General features: G+C 40.5%; 1 protein-coding gene across 1 annotated transcript; it reads left to right on the top strand.

Moving 5' to 3' along the window:
- Positions 1-405: 405 nt before the first annotated feature.
- SQLE (squalene epoxidase) lies at positions 406-16601 on the top strand. The gene is made up of 11 exons (XM_068181512.1): positions 406-1082; positions 3148-3400; positions 3689-3869; positions 6477-6573; positions 9595-9708; positions 10522-10693; positions 11480-11575; positions 12068-12210; positions 13358-13454; positions 13903-13990; positions 14754-16601. The coding sequence occupies exons 1-11, from the start codon at positions 789-791 to the stop codon at positions 14944-14946; spliced, it is 1728 nt and encodes a 575-aa protein (XP_068037613.1). The 5' UTR covers positions 406-788; the 3' UTR covers positions 14947-16601.
- The last annotated feature ends 3877 nt before the right edge of the window (positions 16602-20478 follow it).

Genomic DNA, 20478 nt, shown 5'->3' with positions numbered 1-20478 from the left:
GCGGGCGCAAGCCCCGCCCTCCCTGCGCTCCGATTGGTCGGTGGCCATAGCGCCATCTCGGCATAGCGCCGCCGATTGGCCGGCGCCGCTGAGGCACGGGCGCGCGGTGCCCGCGGGGCGGCGGCGGCCGTTACTCATTAGCATGGCCGCGGGGCCGCCCCTCCCGCGGGCCGCCCTCGCCATTCGCGCCCGTTGTCCCTGGTTCCGTCCCACGCCCCCATTCCTGCCGCGAGGCGCCGCCGTTCGCCGGGACCGGGTCGAGCAGGGCGGCAGCGGCACCGCATCTTCTCTCCGAGAGGCGGCTGCGGGGTGCCGTGGTGCGGGCAGGTAGAGCAGAGCACACCCGCACCCCCGTGGGCGTGCACCGCCCTACCCCCGCCCCGCGTCGGCGCCGCTGCCTCATCCCCGGGCGTGAGGGCTCCGGCAGCATCGCCGCCGCCAGCGGAGGAGGGTCCCGGCACCGAGCGGGGCTGGGCACGGCGGAGGGGTGACCGAGGGGCGGTGAGACGAGCTCCAGCTCCTCTGGCGTCGCGTGTCCGGGAGGGGATTCTTGAGAAGACGTTTGGTTTCGGAACCTCTGTCCAGGCTCCTGTGGCAGCCTGGCGAGGTGGGGCTTGTTCCTCTTCTAGGGCTCCTTGTTTTTCCATTGGAATCTCCCCACCTTCCAGTGAAAAGGAAATCGTCGCTTTTCTATAAGTACATTTTTTCATCCCTTCCACGAAACCCCATTTTCGGCAGCATCTATCTGCGGCGAAGCTTTGGAGCAACAGCCGAGATCAGTGACCCTCATGATGTGGACCTTTCTGGGTATCGCCTCCTTCATTTACGTGTATAAAAAGTGTGGAGACCTCATGACTTACGCTAATAAGGAGGTGCTGCTCTCCGTGCTGGTGTTTTTCTCGCTCGGCTTGGTGCTATCGTACAGGTACCACTTCAGGGGACCCAGGCAGCGGCACCAGCAGAAGCAGAAGTCGCACCTGGGGGTGCTCTCTGATGTGCTCTCAGCTTTACCTCTGGTCGGCTTCTTCTGGGCCAAACCCACCCCGGCGTCTCAACAAGTTGAACAACCCAAATCCAGAAAGGTAAGTTGGATTCAGACGCGGCAAGTGAGGTGAAAGGTCCTGCTGCTCTTCCCTCTGGCCACTGACCCTCTGCCCTGGTAAGGGAAAAGAGCTAAGAAAGGGGTGGACAGGGTTTGTCTTTAGGTGCTGGATGTTTGATTTGTCATATTTTGTGTCAGTTTTGGATGGCAAAAAAAAGAGTGAAACTTTAATAGACCAGGGGTTTTCTAGCATCAAAACAAATACGTTTTAGGAAATATTTGGAGTAAAAATTATCGTAGTAGCAAAAAAAATATCTTCAGTTGCCAGTCTGTTGTAGAGATGAAGGACTGGAGAATCTCTCCTATGAGGAGAGGCTGAGTGACTGTCCAGCCAGGAGAACAGAAGGCTGTATGTAAATACCTGAAGGGAGGGTGCAAAGAAGGCTGTGCCAAGGCTTTTTCCATCAGTGCCTGGTGATAGGATGAGAGGTGATGAGCACAGACTGAAACAGAGGATGTTTGCTCTGAGCATCAGGGAGCACTATTTACTGTCAGGGTGACTGAGCACTGCAACGTTCCCAGAGAGGTTTCGAAGAGTCTCCATCCTTGGAGGTATCCAAAACAGAGCCCAGGTCAGTCTGCTCTGACCCTTCTTGAATGAGGGCTTTGCACCCCATGATGTCCAGAAACCCTTTCCAACCTCTGCCATTCTCTTAACTTACTGATGAGCTTACTAATACTTAAGGATAAAATACATTTGTTTCTACAACTGCAGATAGAGTTACTGGGAAATGATTGCTGACCTATTGCTTGTACAGTAGGTACAGGACCTGCTCAGATAGTCAGTCTGTTCCCTTGAGCCCTGCATGAGCCTTGCTGTGGAACAACTGGAGAGCTGTAGGTGGTGCCTGGAGTCCTGCCATCCGAGACTATGAACTGGACACAGATATCCAGTACATCTGTGGTCAGCACTATTTGGCTACATTCCTGTGTGCTTCTGGGCAATTTCACATGAGCACTGACCCCTCACACAGAAGTACATGAAACTGGTTTTGGCTGCAAGTCAAAGGTTTTTGATTTTTATTTTGTTTTTCTCTTCAAGCCTGCCTTTACCAATTTCTTGTGTTACCTGAATTCAGATAGTTAGTTTTGCACTCTCTTGCTGTATTGTAGATATAAACATGATACTAGGCCACTAAAAATTCTGGTGTCAATGTGTTTCACTGATGTAATTGTATTTTTACCAGCACTGCAGTACCGAGGCATTTATGAAAGACTGAATTGAACTCTCATCTACTAGCTGGAGAAATTGTTTCCAGTGTTGCACTGGAGTTGCCCTTAAAATTATTTTTCACTTTGAAGTGTATGTGATTAGGTGCTGTTGGGAAGGTTCTATAACAGAACTAATTTAAGATACCAGCTTCTGTATTAACTGATGTCCAGTCCAATATATGTCAATTCTTAACAGCTTTAAGTGTGAATGAATGGTGATTTTGCTTATACTTTTAGATGTTACATGAGTTTTCATTTCAGGACTACTTCTTAAAAGCATTTCCCAGATAGCTGCTTCTGCTGACACTTTTTCATTCTGAAAATCATCATAAGTTGCTGTTAGTTAGGTAGGTTCACTTAAAGTATAATTAAAAAGAAGTATGTTTTTCAGAGAAATACATTTTTCAGTAAATCTAATACCTTTTTCATTAAAAAGTGCTAAGGCCTCCATGCTGGAGTCGTTCACTGATATGAAGGTATCAGTCTTTATAGGACAAGAATATGGGACAGCCTTTTCTTACTACCTTTTATAGCAGCTTTCAATCTCTGACAGTTTTTTGTGGTTTGTCTTGGATCAGCAGGGCAGTTTTTAGCCAAGGTCTTGATTTGCAGCAGTGATGGTTTTTCTTTTTTCTGCTTGTTGTGCTTTTGTTGCCTTGTAGAGTATGACAGATTCAATTTTGGACGAAACTAAACTGCAAGATGCCTTCCAACTACCAGTGCACCCTCAGTACCCTGGCTCAGAGTAAAGCTGCTCCAAAGCCAGCCCTCTTGATTAGGTTATGGTATGTATCCATTGGCATGGGTAACTTTGTTGGCTTTGTTTTCCAAAGGGTAAAAAAGAAGTGAACTTCTCAGATGTATATCTGACAGACACCGCTCCAAATACAACATTGTCACCCCAATATGATCCAGAAATTATCATTGTGGGATCAGGTGTCCTTGGTTCTTCCTTGGCCACGGTGCTTTCAAGAGATGGAAGGAAGGTGACAGTGATAGAGAGGGACCTGAAAGAACCTGACAGGATAGTTGGAGAGTTGCTGCAGCCTGGAGGATTTAATGCTCTTCGAGACTTGGGTCTTGAAGGTGGGTACATTTCAAAGTGTAAATAGATCTGTAACACAAGAGTTACTACACTCAACAATGTATTTAGTAAAAGTATGCCTACAGGAAAAATTAAGAAAAACATTATCTCACTTAACATTTGAATTAAAATCGCTTGTGTATTTCCAGTTTGCTGTTTTGAAAGTACTCTTCTTTCAACATATGTATTTTGCTTAAGAAAATTGGACCCTATTTAAAGAAATGCCTTTAATAAATAATTAGGCTTTCTTAATGATTTTTTTAACCCATCTGTTGGCTTTTATCTTGCAGATACAGTAGAAGGTATTGATTCACAAGTAGTAAATGGTTACATAATTCATGATCTAGAGAGCAAGTTGGAGGTTGAGATTCCTTATCCAACATCTGAAGACGGACGTGTGGCCAGTGGAAGATCTTTTCATCATGGCCAGTTTATCATGGGTCTCCGAAGGGCAGCTATGGCAGAGCCCAAGTGAGTCATGTTGTGAACAGCACAGTTGGGATCCAGAGATTCAGAAGCATTGTTCCTGTCATTTCCATGAAATTCTTTAACCATTTCCCAACACAGAGGGCTATGATGAACAAGAGGGAGAGAAAATAGCAGCTATAGTTACTCATTCTGCTCTCTCTAGACAAGTTTATAAGTTACATACACATCATATATGTATATATATAATGCTTTGGGACAACTTGATCTTTAAGGGAGGATGGGCTTTAAATATTAGGCAAGATAATTATTTGCCCATCTGTGTGAGAGAACAGTTCACATGTGAAGGGTTGATTCTCTTCTGCTGATTCTTGGGTTTGGCATTTTACTAGAAGTATTGACCTCTTCTTGGTGAGCAGTGCACAGAACTTCTTTAGACAAGGCATGAGTGGCAAATTTAGCACTATTTGTTAGATCACAAAATGGTTTGGGTTAGAAGGGATGACCTTTAAAGCTCAGGTAGTCCACCCCTCCTGCACTGGGCAGTAGCATGTAGCTTTTCCACTGATGTTATCAGTGATGATAGAAATCAGGCGTTTACATTTGTATGTAATTTTGCTTTCTTTTTTGACAACAAGAAGTAAGCCTAAGTAACTAAAAAGGAGCACTAAATGGAAGTACTCTTTCCAGTTTCAGAATCTTGAAGACCATTTCTTTTCATAATTAAAAGAAAAAATTGGTGATTTCTCTTAACTGTTTTCTTTAATCTATAAAAGAGATGAGAAGTAAACTTTTATTGAAATAGATTCTAGAGGCTGCTTTCTGTGTGATTTTTTTTTTATATTGTCTTTTTCCCCCCCCCCCTAATTTTTTTCCCCTAAGAATATCATAATGCCATATGCCCCTTTACAAGGGGCATATGGCATTATCATATTTTTACCTAATATCTTTATTCCAAGCTGGAAAATTGCTTTCTCCTTTCATATTTGTTATATCATACGAATTACTAAAAGTGGCACTGAAGATAGAACTCTCTAGTACAGTTAAAAGTAATGGTGATTGTATTCTCTAGCTCTGAAAGCTAAAGCCTTCTTGAGGTTTTAAGTTCAATGAAATTTGGGCATCTGAGTGCTCAATTTGTGGGAAAAACTCCAGTAGCTGTACACAGTCTTTGAAACTAAAACTTGAAAAAATCATGTTTGTGGCTTGAATGAAATTCTTTCCCATTTTCCACACACTCTTGAATGTTTGTTTTGTGTATGCTTGCTTGCCATTTAATTTGTGGCATAGAAAAGTGCATGTTTATGTGCAGTGAAAGATCAAGAACTCCTAATAGTGCCAGGAGATTTTGGGTTTTATTACAAAGCTTTTGAAGACATAGAGAATAATTATTACTGATTAGTATTTCCTCTTTATAAGCACTAGGCAATATTAATGTATTTCAGATAAGTAAAGTTATTTTTGCAGCAGAAAGAGGTGGGGCATTATTGGTTTATAATAATAAAATAATTATATATAATTATAAACTTATGATGGATGAGAAGAAGGAGAAGAAGTGAGCGCCTAGGTAACTGAACTGACAGCTATACGAGAAACTTAGAGCTGATAGGATCTGCAGGACTCTGATTCCCTGGCATGCTGCTGCAGTCCCTAGCTGTTGAGGTTTCTGTTGAGTGCTCTCTCATAACCATTCATATTTTGATACAGCCAACATGCCTGTTGCCTGTCAAATTAAGCCAGGCATTAAATGCCTGTACTGGATACCAGGGAAAAAATGACATTGAGATGCATGTATTCCTTTTAAGAGCCTAAAATGGCAAGCTGTTGTATTCTCACATGTACCTTTAGCTCAGTTCTTAAAGATGTGGAATTCCATCTGGATGTGGAATATTTGCGAAAGATTCAGAGTGTCCCATTTCGAGCTGTTAACTCTGAAGTGCTGTGATCAGGTCTAACAGCTCAGACCCAACAAAGAATTTAAGTTTACAGAGATTTAATTTCTGAACTCAAAATAACTCTGGTTGGGAGATAGAAGCAGGGGGTGCTCCACTCAAACATAAGCATTAGCAGAATTTAAAAGCATAAATATAAAGAAACCAGAACTCTATCCTAAATTCCTGTGGTGACAAGCTAGACATCTGTGACCTAAGCAGGTTAGGTTAGTTTTGACTGCTCTGAGAATTATGTGCCTGATTTTTATCCTAGTGTTCATGTTAAGGGTTTAATTGCTGCTGATTCTGCTCTTTAATTCTTCTTCGAGTTAGTTCTCACCTGCACTGTCAGCGATTCCTAGCTTTTAGCGGGCATGACTGGGTCAGCTCCCTGATTTTTGACCATTATTAGGTGTGAAACTCCTCTCGGCATCTCTCACAGGGCTATGGGGCACAGCTGGGGACTCTACTGACAGGATGTTTATGATAAACAGCACGGTTTTTAAAATATTCAGTTATCAAACCAAAGGTTTTGATAAAAAGTGAAATTTATGACCAATGCTTTTTGATATTTAATGTGGCTTCAGCAAGTGTTCAAGAACCTTTTTTTTGTGAAATATAAACGATGTTGGCAGAGACAACATTATTGTACTATGTCTAGTACCTTGAAATGCTGGCATCATTAATCCTCTTCTTTTTTAACACCTCTGTTTCATTTCAGTGCAAAATTCATCGAAGGGACTGTGTTACAGTTACTTGAGGAAGATGACTGTGTTGTGGGTGTTCAGTACAAGGACAAAGAAACTGGTGACACTAAGGTAAGAGCTTTCTGTTACAATCTTTGTTAAATTGTTGAGAAAATTGAGGGTTGCTTTATATATATAATTTTTAAAAAGCTTGTATTTCCGAGCACTTGTACAGAAATAATGTGGTTATCGAGAAAGCAAAAGATTCAATAAAGGGAGTTTATTTTCTAGTGCATACAGTATGGGAATTCTTGTTATAACTTCATATGAAGCTTATGCTTTCTCTGGAGAATACAGTTCATTATTTGTTTCATTATTCATATGTCTGGAGTTTAAAATCTTTCAAGAGTTCCTGGTGAAAAGAACGATATATTAAGATTTGTGTTTCAGCTGTGTGTAGTGGTCTGCATGTCCACATATACTTCCACCATCTAGAGAAGGACAAAATAAAAAAGTTACCTGCTGATAGTGAAAGCTCTGTCTTCTCATTGCTTAAATGGCAGAAAGAGAATTTAGGCATATTTTAATGCTAAACTGCTGGATAAATGCTATGAAATTGTGTGAATTTAGGAGAGACCAGCTGCTTATTCTCCAGGAAAACCAAATTTGTGATCTTCTTTGTGGACTTTGAAGTTCCTTTGTTGCCTAAAGTTATGTAGATGTACTCTGATGGGAAAGATGGGAATCTGCCTATGCGTGCTCCCCTCCATACTAGATAGAGAAAGTTCCTGAGTAGCTGGAAGATCCTGCTCTGGTATCTAAGATCAGAGATCTCTGACATCTTCCCATCTCTAAGTCATTTAGAAATGGGACTGGTGGCATAGAACCGTATAGGAGAGAGCCTTTTAAAAGTACTTGCTAAAGCTGTAGGGGAGCAAGCTGGTTTTAGCTTGTCCTCAGGCAAGTGCCACTTCAGCCCACTTAACAGCTAAGTGCCAAAACACAGCAGAGAAATAACATCCTTGACCCCTCTTGGGGTAGCTGGAGGAGGAGTGAGTTCCAAGTCGTGTTCCTTAGTCTGTCTTGCCTGTCATATAATATGAATGAAACTGTATTAGGAAATCCACTCTAAATCCACTCTAGGAGAATAAACCGCTGAATCATGGGTATGGGAAAGACAGGGTGTTTGGAGAGGAGGAGGATTTTTTGCAGGGAGAAGGGTGTTTGTTGGGATTTATTTCACAAATTCAATTGGCTTTATCATCCAGGAACATGGAAGGGTGTTTTTATTTTGTTTGAGGGGTAGAAGGGGAATGTGCATATTTTGTTTTGAGTTCTGTTTTTAAGCATCACACACTTATGGATGTTATTCTTGTAATTTTAAGTGTGACTTATTTGAACACTGGGTGACCAGTGTTCTAGTCTGCATCTTTCCTGAAAGTCTGGATGTTGTTCTAAAGGCCTTAAGTTTCTTCTCTGTATAGTGGGGATAAAAAAATTCACGTTCTGCTCTGAATGCTGAAGTTCTGTGTCTGGAAAAAGCTGTTTCATTTGCTGGCTTAGATTTCCTTTGATTTTAGAATTCTAGTACATAAGGAATTTCCATTAAACATTTCTGTTTTCTGTGTTTCCCTACCTGTGAGTTTTTACAACTAGGAAGCTCTTAGCGGAATAAAAACCCCAAACTCAATGTAAAGCCTGTTTACATTCCTTAGCCTGCTTTTATAAGGAAAAGAGGTTGTGTTGCGTATATGTGTTTTTCTGTTCTTTCCATCCTATATTCTCCACCACATTACCTCTGAGATTTTTATTCTCTTAAATGAGGTTCAAATTAGCCAGTATGCTAAAGGTCAGCTTATAAATTTTTTCAAAACTAGACAACGGAATAGACTCAAGGTTAATTGTGTTGACTGTGGAAGAATTATAGCATGAGTGTTCTACTCATTAGACAGCAGGAAACTGATATGGACAGGTGACTTTGGTCTAATAGCAGGAAGAATTAGAGTTTACAATTATCCAAGCTAGGAATGCATAGGAAAGAGGTGAATCCATAGTAGAGGTAACTCTACTCAGGCGCTCACTTCTATAAGCACAGACACCATAAAACGTGTTTTACCTTACTCACATCTGCTGTCACCTGATTTTGTACAACTTCCCTTCACACAGCAAAAGATGTTGAGGTTTGTTTGACCAAGTGGGGTCAGACTTGAAGATCCTTGTGAGTCTCCCACAACTCAGAATATTCTATGATTTTATGAATTCACTCCAATGTTGGTGGCAACTGCTCATAGAGGAACTCACTCACAGAGTGACTCGCCCATACAATAGTAAAAGATTTCCTAGGACTATTAATGAAACACAGTGTGCTTTTTTTGCCTTACTTACAAACTGAAAGCTTGAAAGGAGAGATACTTTGTACTGCTTATGCCAAGCATATGAAATCACTGAAAGCTAAGGCTAATGCTTGTTGTAAATCTATTGTCATTTGAAGTTCAATCGCTGAACATATTGACACTGAGAAAGCTGTAGGTAGAAGGAAACACCTACCTTTACATGCTTCCTAATATAATAATGTTGTTATGTGACTGTAAAAGGCATAAAAATACATTTTACTATTTGGAATTATTTGCTTATGTTTAAGAAGAATGTATGTGTTAAACATTAAGAATTTGTACAGACCTTCAGGCTGAACCTGATAGTTTACTCAGATTTGTATTTTGTCCATATATGTACTATTTGTTATAGTTCCTAAGTAAATTCAGAACTGCTTGGAGATCCCTGTGTGATCTTTTAAAGAAGAGCCTATGTGCTTAGAGCTTGTCAGTTTGTTATGCATTGGTTTGGCTTTCTTTAGCTGCTTATACATAGTTCTTTAATGTGAAATTTTTTTTTTTCTTCTGAATAGCATTACAACCTGAAGGGAACAAATACTCCTCTTTATTGTATTTTTTAATCCAAGTTTCTACAGAGTTCCCATAGCTGTGTTTTCTAAAAAAGCTAGAGTATATTGTTAGATCAGCTTGTGTAGCAAATAGGTAAGTATGAATACAAGGAAGGCAAACCCCACAGTATTTCTTAATACATATGTTGGGCATTGCTTCTCATTGTTCTGAAACAAAATTGATGGTGTCTTATCTTTAATTTATGCTGCAGGAACTTCATGCTCCACTTACAGTTGTAGCTGATGGACTTTTCTCCAAATTCAGGAAAAATTTGGTGTCCAGCAAAGTTACTGTTTCATCCCATTTTGTTGGTTGCATTTTGAAGGTAACTTTTATGTATAATACTACATAAACCACTATGCTGTTGCTGAAGGTGGGGTACCTTGTAACCTGTATAAACAGATTTGCCTTCAGGACCTACATACTTCAAGAGAGAAGGTAGTGTCCTGGTTTTAGACTGGGAATCTGGGTTGGTAGCTGGGTGGTTGGAGAATCCAGGTAGAAATCCTGTCTGGTTCTTTCACTCTGTGTCTGCTGCATTAACTGATGCATTAACAGCAAAAATAATCAAGGGAGAATGAGCCAAAGCAAACAGAATTTTCACTAGATTGGGAACACTGACTGGTAGGAAGTCCAGTACTTTTTGGGTCTTCTAATCCAGTTAGCACTGCCCAAGTTTGTCTACTTTTGGAATCTCCTTTAAGACCTCATTAGACAGGGCCCTGTGATTCTTCTTCAACTGGTGTGTCCAAGTAATTATATTTAGATTAGTGGATTTCTTTCCCTCCCACCACTTTGTTTATGAAAGGAAACAAAATTATCATACTGAAAACTACTACATTGATTATGTTACAGGTTTTTAATGGCATATATTAGATCTTGGTGAGGCATTCAAATGAAGTTGATAAGTTAATGATTCTAGTAAATATTAAAATGTATTGGCAAAAGAGTTGTTGCTACACTGAAATTCAGAACTTTCTTTTTGAAAACACTTCTTCATTTAAGAGCATAATAACACAAACTTAATATGATACAGGATTTTATTTTAAAATGTTTTAAAAATTATTTTGTATGTCTGATGTTTAATACCCTTTCATTAATCAGTCTCAATCTTTCTTCTCCTTCTTTCCTTTTTAAGGATGCATCACAGTTTAAAGCTAATTATGCTGAACTTGTTTTAGCTAAAACAAGTCCAGTGCTAATCTATAAGATTTCTTCAACTGAAACTCGGGTCCTTGTTGATATTCGAGGGGAAATGCCAAAAAATTTAAAAGAGTACATGATTGAGACCATTCATCCACAACTACCTGGTAAGTCTGGAAAGACTTCCAGAGAATTATCACATTTAAATATGTCAAAAAAAAAAAAAAGGAGACACATTTCACTGAATTAATAGAACTGTGTGGCTTTTTCTGTGTGCGCAGTCACTGTTTCAGGAACCGTTCACCCTTCTTTGGTTCCACACCACACAACACACAGAAGTTTCTTCAGCTCATACCTGTGAGGTCAGCAATTCGGAAGGATTCTATAAAGCTCTGGGGTCCCCAGCACAGGAAGGACATTGACTTGTTGGAATGAGTCCAGAGGAGGCCACCAAGTTGACTAGAGGGATGGAAGGCTCCTCCTTTGAGGAGAGGTTGAGAGAGTTGGCTTTGTTCAGTCTGGAAAAGAGAAGGCTTTGGGGGACCTAATTATGGCCTTCCGGTACCTGAAGGGAATCTGCAAGAAAGATGGGGCAGAACTATTGACAGGGGCATCAGTGACAGGACAAGGGGGAATGAGTTTGAATAGAGAGTAGGTTTAGATTAGATATTAGGAACAAATTATTTACTGCGAGAGTGGTGAGGCACTAAAACAGGTTGTGCCACCACATCCCTGGAGATGTTCAAGTCCAGGTTAGATGGGGCTCTGGGCAGTCTGGTCTAGAGAAAGTGTTTCTGCCCATGGCAAGGGGGTCACTATGTGATCTTCAAGGTCCTATTCCAACCCACACCATTCTATGACTCTGTGATATCTCAAAGAGATTAAAATGGATTGTATACAAATTATTTGTGTCTTTGTCTAACTGCTGTAACCAAAAGATTTGGTTGTTGCAGATCACTTAAAGGAACCATTCTTAATAGCAGTTCAGAATGATCGATTAAGGACTATGCCAGCCAGCTTTCTGCCTCCTTCAGCTGTAAACAAGAAAGGTGGGTATTATGAAATAAAAGGAAGAAAAGAGACATCATAAGCATCTATATGATATATAATCATTATAATATTTTGAAGTTGTGTACCTTGAGCAAAATTAAACTGGAATGTTTACATTGACACCAGATGGGAAGTCTATGCCTGCTTTATCTCTAAGTTTATTTTACTCCATTGCTCAAGCTTATACAAGTGTAGCCTAAGAAAAAATAATAAAAAATTAAAGAAATTAACTTTAATGGTGTGTTCTTTAACACATGAACATGCATACCCATAGGGAAAAAATAGTTTGACCTTGATTATCTTAAAGCTTTTCTAAGTCTTTTAATTTAAAGACATACTTTGTGGGTTTTTTATTATTTTCTAGTTGTTATACATCTTATTTTCTGGTGGGAATGAATTCTTAGTAAGTGTGATGTTTTTAATAGAAGATTCAAATTTTAAGTTTCCATAATGGTTGTACAGTATCCTATTGTGTTTTCTCTTCTACGTAGGTGTTCTTCTTTTAGGAGATGCCTATAATATAAGACATCCTCTAACTGGTGGAGGAATGAGTGTTATTTTAAATGATGTTAAAATCTGGAGAAGTTTGCTCCAGGATATCCCAGACCTTTATGAAGATTCTGATGTTCTTAAGGTGATTCTTTATTTTGGACTTATTTTAGACAGTTTCCACTGCATAGACAGCTTCCACTGCAATTCAGTGACACACTGCTAAGTTTTATGCAACTCAGAGATGAGTAAGTTATTGGTGAGGCATAGCAGTTTTCAAAGCCTTGGTAGAATAATCAGATATCAGGCATTCACCAGTGGAGCTGTGGTCTGTTACTGCTGTGCTATGTGGCAAGAGCAGTTTCAAAACTTGGCACACTGATTTGCTATGTTTTACTTAAGGAGACTGGTATACTGTGTCTAATCAGGATGCTTTGCTAGGATAACCTGATATTCCCATTTTAATAGGGTATTTTTAACCAGATTGATCCTAAATGTAGTGGATTTGAAGCATTACACTTGTGTGAGTGGAACTTGGACAATAATGAGCTTGTGTGCTCAGTCTTCCAAGAGACATCTCAGCCTCCACTGGCCTCTTGCCTGCTGCATTAATCTGAGTAGTAAGTTAAAAGGGATCCTTCTTTCCCAGGATCTGCTCCATCAGTGTTCATGCAAGGGTTTTTTTTCAGTGATACTTAGTCCCAAAATTATGATGACTAGATAATAAGAGTTCTTATTTATTTATTTACTGCTTTTAATAGGACTAAGCATGTTATCTTGGCTAAATTACAGGTAGTATAATTGTAGACTTTGGGACAAGTAGATGATCCAAAAAGTGTATTTGACAATTGAGAAGCACTTAGAGAAACCCTGAATGCCAGGACAGTTCAGGACTTATCTGACCACATGCAGATACTTTTATGGCAGCTAGTCAATTCAGATTTCATAATTTCCTATTTATTACCAGTCAAATGAGGGAACTAGCTGAGCATTATCCTTCAAGTTTCAGCTGTATCCCAGACACCCTCTGTAGGATGAGAAACATGCTTTGGAACTATCTTTTTCCCCCTATATTTAACTTAAGGGGAGCCTACATAACTGGTTCAACAAGTTTTTGAAATTCCTAAATGACCTAGCTTGGAATCACTCCAGCATATCACTAAATCCCTTCTGCTGTCTGTGAGCATGGCTCTTGCCATCTTGCCTCTTTGCTCTTTGGGAATCTTTTGAATGTTCCTTTGCATTTACTGACAGAAATACTTCTTTTTCTTTTTCTTTTTTTTTTTTTTCAGGCAAAAAGAACATTTTACTGGTCAAGAAAAAAATCTCATTCTTTTGTAGTGAATGTTCTTGCCCAGGCACTTTATGAGCTCTTTGCTGCCACAGATGGTAAGTATATCTTAAAGTTAATTGCTGATTAATTACAACTTGGTAAATAAATATGACTGGGAAGGGGATATCCGTGTGTGTGTGTGTATATGTATGTATATTGTTATATATTAAAAATATATCAATCAAAGAATTTTATTAAGTTTTCTTGTGTTCTCTGCCTAGTTTTTTAGACAGAGTTTTAGCAATGTGAAGGCAAGTCTGGAGTAAGAAATAAATAACAAACCAAAGAAAAACTCCAAAGAAAACAATAGTTAGTTAATACAAAAATATGTAGATATTCTGTAAGACTATCCTTTGTATAAATAAAAGCAGCTTGAAGTCCAGCTGAATTGAACAGAACAACAGCTGCCAAAGTCCTGGATTTAATATCAGTATTGTGCATGCAGAAAAATGTTTCAGTGTGTGTTGATTATATTAGTTTTATTAATTTTGATTAATTTTGTAGATTCCTTGCATCAGCTAAAGAAGGCCTGTTTCCATTACTTCAGACTTGGAGGAGAATGTGTCGCAGGTCCCGTTGGATTGCTCTCAGTGTAAGTTCACTGTGCTGGCAGTGGTTATTGTGAGCCCCTGAGAGATCTGCTTTGCTCCCCATCAGGTGGCTCAACATGGGGAGGATGGCCCACATGAGACTAGATTTTAAGATTATACTGAAGGTTGGAGCTTTATTAGAAACTGTGTCTTTAAGTGCCGACTCATTTTTTTTTCTGGCATAAAAAAGGCCACTAGTAGCTGGTGGCCCCTAGTGAAGGTGGTACAGGAATTTGAATAAGGTAGAGGGGTCCAGAGCAGCTGGTAGCGATGTTTCCTACTTGACAAGCTGAGAGTAGTGTTGGCTGAGGCCTCCCGTAAAAAGCTGTAAGGAACAGGGAAATCTCTAGCTATGAAGGTGTTTGAATGACCCTTCAGAAACTTCTGAATGCACAGTAATCCCTACTACTCTGAACACAGGAGAACATGTGCTTTTATATTTCTCTCCTTTTGGACTGAGAGCTAAAACTGAAAAGCCTGTTTAAAATATTCCTCTGGAGGAAGACAAAGAGTAAGAGGTAGATAAAGAAAACTAGGAATGAAGAGAATGTAGCAGTGTATGTTGGCTGTGCTATAGAAGGGAATGCAGAGTGTGGAGCAGCCGAAGAGAACCAAGTTTGTATTTTTCAGTTGAGTTGGCAGGACCAGATCTGCCTAAATCAGAAGGGGGTGTGTGATCTTGAGTGGAGATCTGAATCTGTAAAATGGAAATTTTTCAGTTCTTTCTGTTTATTTACGAGTTTTATCTCTTTATTTTTAATGCAGGTTATCTCCTAAACCAATGGTACTGATTGGCCATTTCTTTGCTGTGGCCTTGTATGCTGTTTATTTTTGCTTTAAGTCAGAGTCCTGGATCACCACTCCTCGAGCAATTTTCAGTAGTGGAGCTATTCTTTACCGGAGCTGCTCTATAATATTTCCACTTATTTACTCTGAAATGAAGTATTTAGTCTATTAAAATCCAGGGTAAAATGACTGGAGGGAGAAAGCATGAAAATCAGAATGCCTTCAAAATCTTTGGACATGTACTATTTAATATTGTATTACGTTCTCCTCAAAATGCAATTTCCTTGATAAGGTTTTAACTTAATTTTGGTTTTGTGGTTATATACATATATATTATATGTAAATATTCTTTTCTTTGCAATTTAAGTTCAAAAAGGAGTTAGCTGTTTACAAGGACCATGATTAAATGTTGACGTGGTAGATAATTGCCAGTTTTGACAGAATTTCTTTCCTTGCTTTATGCATTGCTGAGTGCACCACTAATATTAATAAACTGAGAAGTGAAAACTGTAAACCATATGCTGCTATTATCCTTCATGCTTTTTTCTGTTCAGTAGTTTCATAGACTCTCTAACTGTGAAATATTGTAACATTCTTGATTTGGTTGTTTCATTAGGATTTGCATCTGTTCTGTTTCAGTTGTAGCTAAGATACTGGTCTGTTGACACTTAAAAGGACACTGTAAAGGATGTCAGATGTGTCACTATACCTTTAATTTCAGTTACTGTTGGAAGTGCCATGTTGCTCTTCTGAATTCCTTCTTTACACCAGAATTCATTTTAACAACTAATAACCAAATTTTTGCTTTGTTGGCTACTGCAGTGCACTCAGGTAGTGAAAGCACATGTTTTTGAAAATTTCTTCCTATCTCATTTCCTTTAAAAACCTTGAAAGTTTGGGGTTGTTCTGCTTGGTGTGTGTGCAACTCAAGTTTAACACTGCCATGAACTGAAGCACAGCAACAAACTGTACCCACTGAAACAAATTAAGTCCAGGCTATTTCCAGTAGACAGTAATCTTTAATATTACTTCTGAAAATTAATGAAAAACACCATGAAAGTGTCCTTTTAATACTTGGAGTGTGGTGGGATTATTTTTCCTGTAGGAATTACTGCATGCTACTAAAGAGTTCATGTCTATTCCTATTGGTCACTATTCCTCTCAGTGTTACTGGTGTGATTTCCTTTGATCTTGTGCATCTGCATTTTCTGTACCTTTCTTATGATTTGTTTGGGTATCACTGTATGGCTCTGCTCTTTTGACTTGCCTAAACAATCACACATGGGTGCAGCCAGCAGTCTGGAGAGTAGTAACAGGTTTTTATTCTGTACTGGTGAAACTGTGACTTTACCTTGAAAATGACAGATTGCATAAGCTGTGTATAAACATCCATTTTATCTTGGATTGTGAAAAAAAAAATCTGTGGAGAGACTTTATTTAGTATTTTATTTGATGGGTATTTCAAATGACCTTTTCTTTTCCAGAAGCAAAAATATGTATATTTTTCTAACCATGATCACTTTTGATACCCTCTTGAAATGATGCTCATCATGAATATGTGTATGTTGAAACTTTAGGGTAAAGTACTAATATTTTCAAATATCATTAGATATGGTAACTAAATTATGCCCCTTTAAGGGTACACAAAGTTTGCAGGATTTATGCAAATATTTTCAAAATTAGTGACAATTTTGAAAATACTGATTAATTTTACATTTTTTATTTTTTTATATTATTTGCAGTCAGTCTCTTTAAAGTCATGGATAAAAAGTTCTGAGCCAAATACATATCCTCAGCTTACGTAAATAAAAAGTTATTATATCTGTATATTATTTTTGTTGTGTGTCTCTGGTTAAAAAGTTTTGTTACATTTTAATTTATCTACTTAAATTTACATATATATGTAAGGAGTTTTTTCCTTTCTTGTCTTGAATTCAGTACCTGATTAAGTGTCTTGATCAGGGTAGCAATCATTTATTGGAAATTGCTGGGGGAGAGACAAGTGTTATGTGTGTGTAAGAAGGATCAGCCTGAAACTATGACCATGAAATGGCTGCGTGCCTTGTCCTCAGGACAAGATGAAAGGCTTACTTTGAATTATCAAACAGAGTCGGATTGTTGGGACACAGAGCAACACAGGATGGAGCTTCTGGCTGGGATTACTGATGAGCTGGTCCTTAGTATGTTGGCTGGGTGCCTACTCCAGCTGGTGGTGGTCCACCGGCTCTGCCCCAGAGAAGAGTTGCAGGGCAGAATTTCAAGCTGTGCCCTGACTGCAGTTATTTTCTCATGGCTGCAGAGGAATGTTGGGTGGTGGAGGAGAAGTCATGAGAAAAGCAGTTCTTGAGTCAGCTGAGACTAAGAAGAGTAAAGCTGGCAGTGAGTGAGTAACGTCCGTAGGTAAAACGGCCAAAAATGGAATCTAACGCACCTAGTGCTAAGCCGCAGCATGCAGCAGATGGTCCGTAAGAATCCTGACTTTCATTCTCTACACCTACATGCCACAAATAAAGGAGCATGCAAGGAAGGTTGTGTCACAGGCATGATTCAGAATCTGAGAGGAGCAGAATGCAGGCATATTTGATGCAACTTGTGAGTTGTCTTATCTATTTGCTAACTCTGAAGAGGTTAATTCAAAGGATTTCTACACTGCAACATTTAATGGCAATGATGTGCCATTAGGTGAGTGCTGTGGGCACAAGGAGATATGAGTTGTGGGATGTGGTTATCCCTCTGTTCCAGGACTGGTGCAGTTGCAGGAGAGAGTAGAGGGAGGAAGAGAAGTAGCTACATAGTGGTGGGTTTGTAGCTGTTCACATGGTGCAGAAGAATGAAAACTTGCTTGTAGTGGAAAGAGAAGACAGTATCATGCAATCATAGAATCGTTAATTTTGGAATAGACCACCGCGATCAAGTCCAAACTTTGACTGAACACCACCATGTCAACTAAACCACAGCACTAAATGCCACGTCCAGTTGTTTCTTGAACACTTCCAGGGGTGGTGAGTCCACACTTGCTGGAGCAGCCCATTCCAATGTATAACCAGCCTTGCAGTGAAGAAACTCTTCCTGATGTACAACATGAGCTGCACCTGGCACAGCCCAGAGCCATTTCCTCTTGTCCTGTTGCTGATGGTTTGGGAGAGGAGATGAACCCTGACCTGGCTACAACCTCTTTCAGGCAGTTGTAGAGAGTGATAAAGTCCCTCTTGAGCCTCCTTTTCTCCAGGCTAAACAACCCCTGCTCCTTCAGCACCTCCTCACAGTATTTGTGCTCCAGACCTTTCCCAGCTCCACTGCCCTTCTCTGGCCCTGCTCCAGCACCTCAGTATCCTTCTTATAGCGAGGGGTCTGAGACTGGACACAGAATTTGGCTGCTACACTGCAGAAGGGGTAGGTGGGAAGGATGTCTGGAGCATGCTGCCTGTACTGGCTTTCCATATGTAAACTGTGACCTTTGCTACTTCAAAGGCTGCTCACATCCCCACCTTTGTGTTGGTCTTTGCTGTAATACTGTTGATGCTCATGGGTTGTTTTGTGTCAGTAGGGCATTAATTTACTGTTGGGTCATAGTCCTTGTACATACTGCTCTCTGATACCAGCTAGTGTATTCTGGACAAAAGTGAAATCCATTCAATCCAGAATAAATATGGGCAGTTGATAAATTATTCATCCTGAAATTCTGGCTTGCTCAGCATGACACAGTACTACATGGAAAATAGTGTCAGCAGTTCCTAAACTGTTCCAAAGAGCTGCAACAGCTCCTGTGCTGTGCAGAGTGAACAGAGGCATGACTAAGTTTGCTGCAATGAAATTACTCAAGGTACTGACAATAAAAGCTGACAGGGTATTTTAAATGGTAACTGAAATCCACTGTTAATATAAGCAAAGTAACGTCAATAGAAAAAATAATCCTGATCATAGAATAATGTTTTGGAAGGGATGTTTAAATCTCATCTACTCCAATGCCACTGCAATGAGCAAGGACATTTTCAACTAGATAAGGTTGCCCAGAGCCCTGTCAAGCCAGATCCTGAAAGTTTGCAGGGTTGGCTGTCTACCCTCTGTCTCTGTGGGCAACCTGTTCCAGAGTTTCAACACCCTCATTGTAAAAACTTCTCCCTGTTGCTGGTATAAATCAACCCTTTTTCAGTTTAAAAACATTGTCCCTTGTCCTATTGCAACAGGTCCTGCTGAAAAGTTTGTCCCCATCCTTCCTATAGAACACAGTCAAGTACTGCAAGGCATCAATAAGGTCACCCTGGAGCCTTTTTTCCAGGCTGAACAACTTTCTTAGCCTGTTTTCATTGGAGACCGATTTCATCCTCTAATCATCTCCCAGGCCCTCCTCTGGCCCTGCTTTAACAGGTCTGTGTTGTCCTTCCTGTGCTGGGCACCCAGAGCTGGATGCAGTTCTCCAGGGACAGTCTCACAAGAGCAGAGCAAAGGGAGACAATCACCTCCTTTTGCCCTGCTGCTTCTGATGCAGCCCAGGATACAATTGGCTTTCTGGCTGTGAGTGCACACTGCTGGCTCATGGCCAGACCCATCTACCAGCACCCCCAAGTCCTTCTTGGTAGGGCTTGCTCTTGCACCATTTGTTCCCCAGCCTTTATAAATACTGGGAGTTTCCTCAGTACATATGCAGGGCCTTGCATTTGGCCTTGCTGAACCTCATGAGGTTTTCATGGGCCCAGTCATCAAGACTGTTGAGGTCCCTCTGGATGGGATCCTGTCCCTCAGGTGTGTCAACTGCACCACTTAGCTTGGTGTCATCTGCAAACTTGTTGAGGGTGCACTCAATTCCGGTGTCTGTGTCATTGATAAAGATCTTGAACAGTATTGGTGCCAATACAGACCCTCATCACTATCTCTCTCTGGACATTGAGCCATTGACCACTGTGACCATTGAACTAGCTCCTTATTCACAGAACTGTCCACTCACCAAATCCATATCTCTCCAATTTAAAAAGGGTGTAGTGGGGGACCTTGTCAAAGGCCTTACAGAAGTCCAGCGAGCTGACATCTGTAGTTCTTCCCTTGTCCACAGATGAACACACCCCATCACAGGAGGCCACTGGGTTGGTCAGTCAGGACTTGTCCTTGGTGAAGATGTCCTGAATCACCTCCCTTTTCTCCATGTGCTTGAGCACAGCTTCTAGGAGGATCTGCTCCATGGTGTTCCCAGGCTGACAGGTCAGTAGTTCCCAGGGTCCTCCTTTTTAAAGATTGCTACCTTTCCCCTTTTCCAATTGTATGGGCCTGACTGCCATGACTTTTTGGATATCATAGAGGGTGGCTTGGCAACTACATCAGCTGATTCCCTCAGGACTCTGGCAGGTATCTTGTTGGGTCCCATAGACTTCTGTATGTTCAGGCTCCTCAGGTTCCTCACAAACCTGATCTTTTCTTATAGTGGGAATCACTTTGTTCCCTCAGTTTCCATCCTGCTCTCCACCCACTTGAGAGGCATGGAAGAGAGGTTTCCATTGAAGACTGAGGCAAAATTTGTTGCCTCCGCCTTCTCTTCAGCCTTTGTTACCAGCTTCATGGCCTTGCTTCTTGCTTTGACCCTCCTTTTCTGGTTAACAAACCTGTAAAAGTCCTTGTTATTCTTTGAGTCTTGCCAGGTTCAGTTCCAGCTGTGCCCTGGGCTTCCTCACCCCGTGCCTACACAATCAAACCTCATCCCTATACTTTGCCC

The sequence above is a fragment of the Anomalospiza imberbis genome, chromosome 1 (assembly GCF_031753505.1).
Source record: "Anomalospiza imberbis isolate Cuckoo-Finch-1a 21T00152 chromosome 1, ASM3175350v1, whole genome shotgun sequence".
NCBI classification, from domain to species: domain Eukaryota; kingdom Metazoa; phylum Chordata; class Aves; order Passeriformes; family Viduidae; genus Anomalospiza; species Anomalospiza imberbis.
This window is presented reverse-complemented; position numbering and strand designations above follow the sequence as displayed.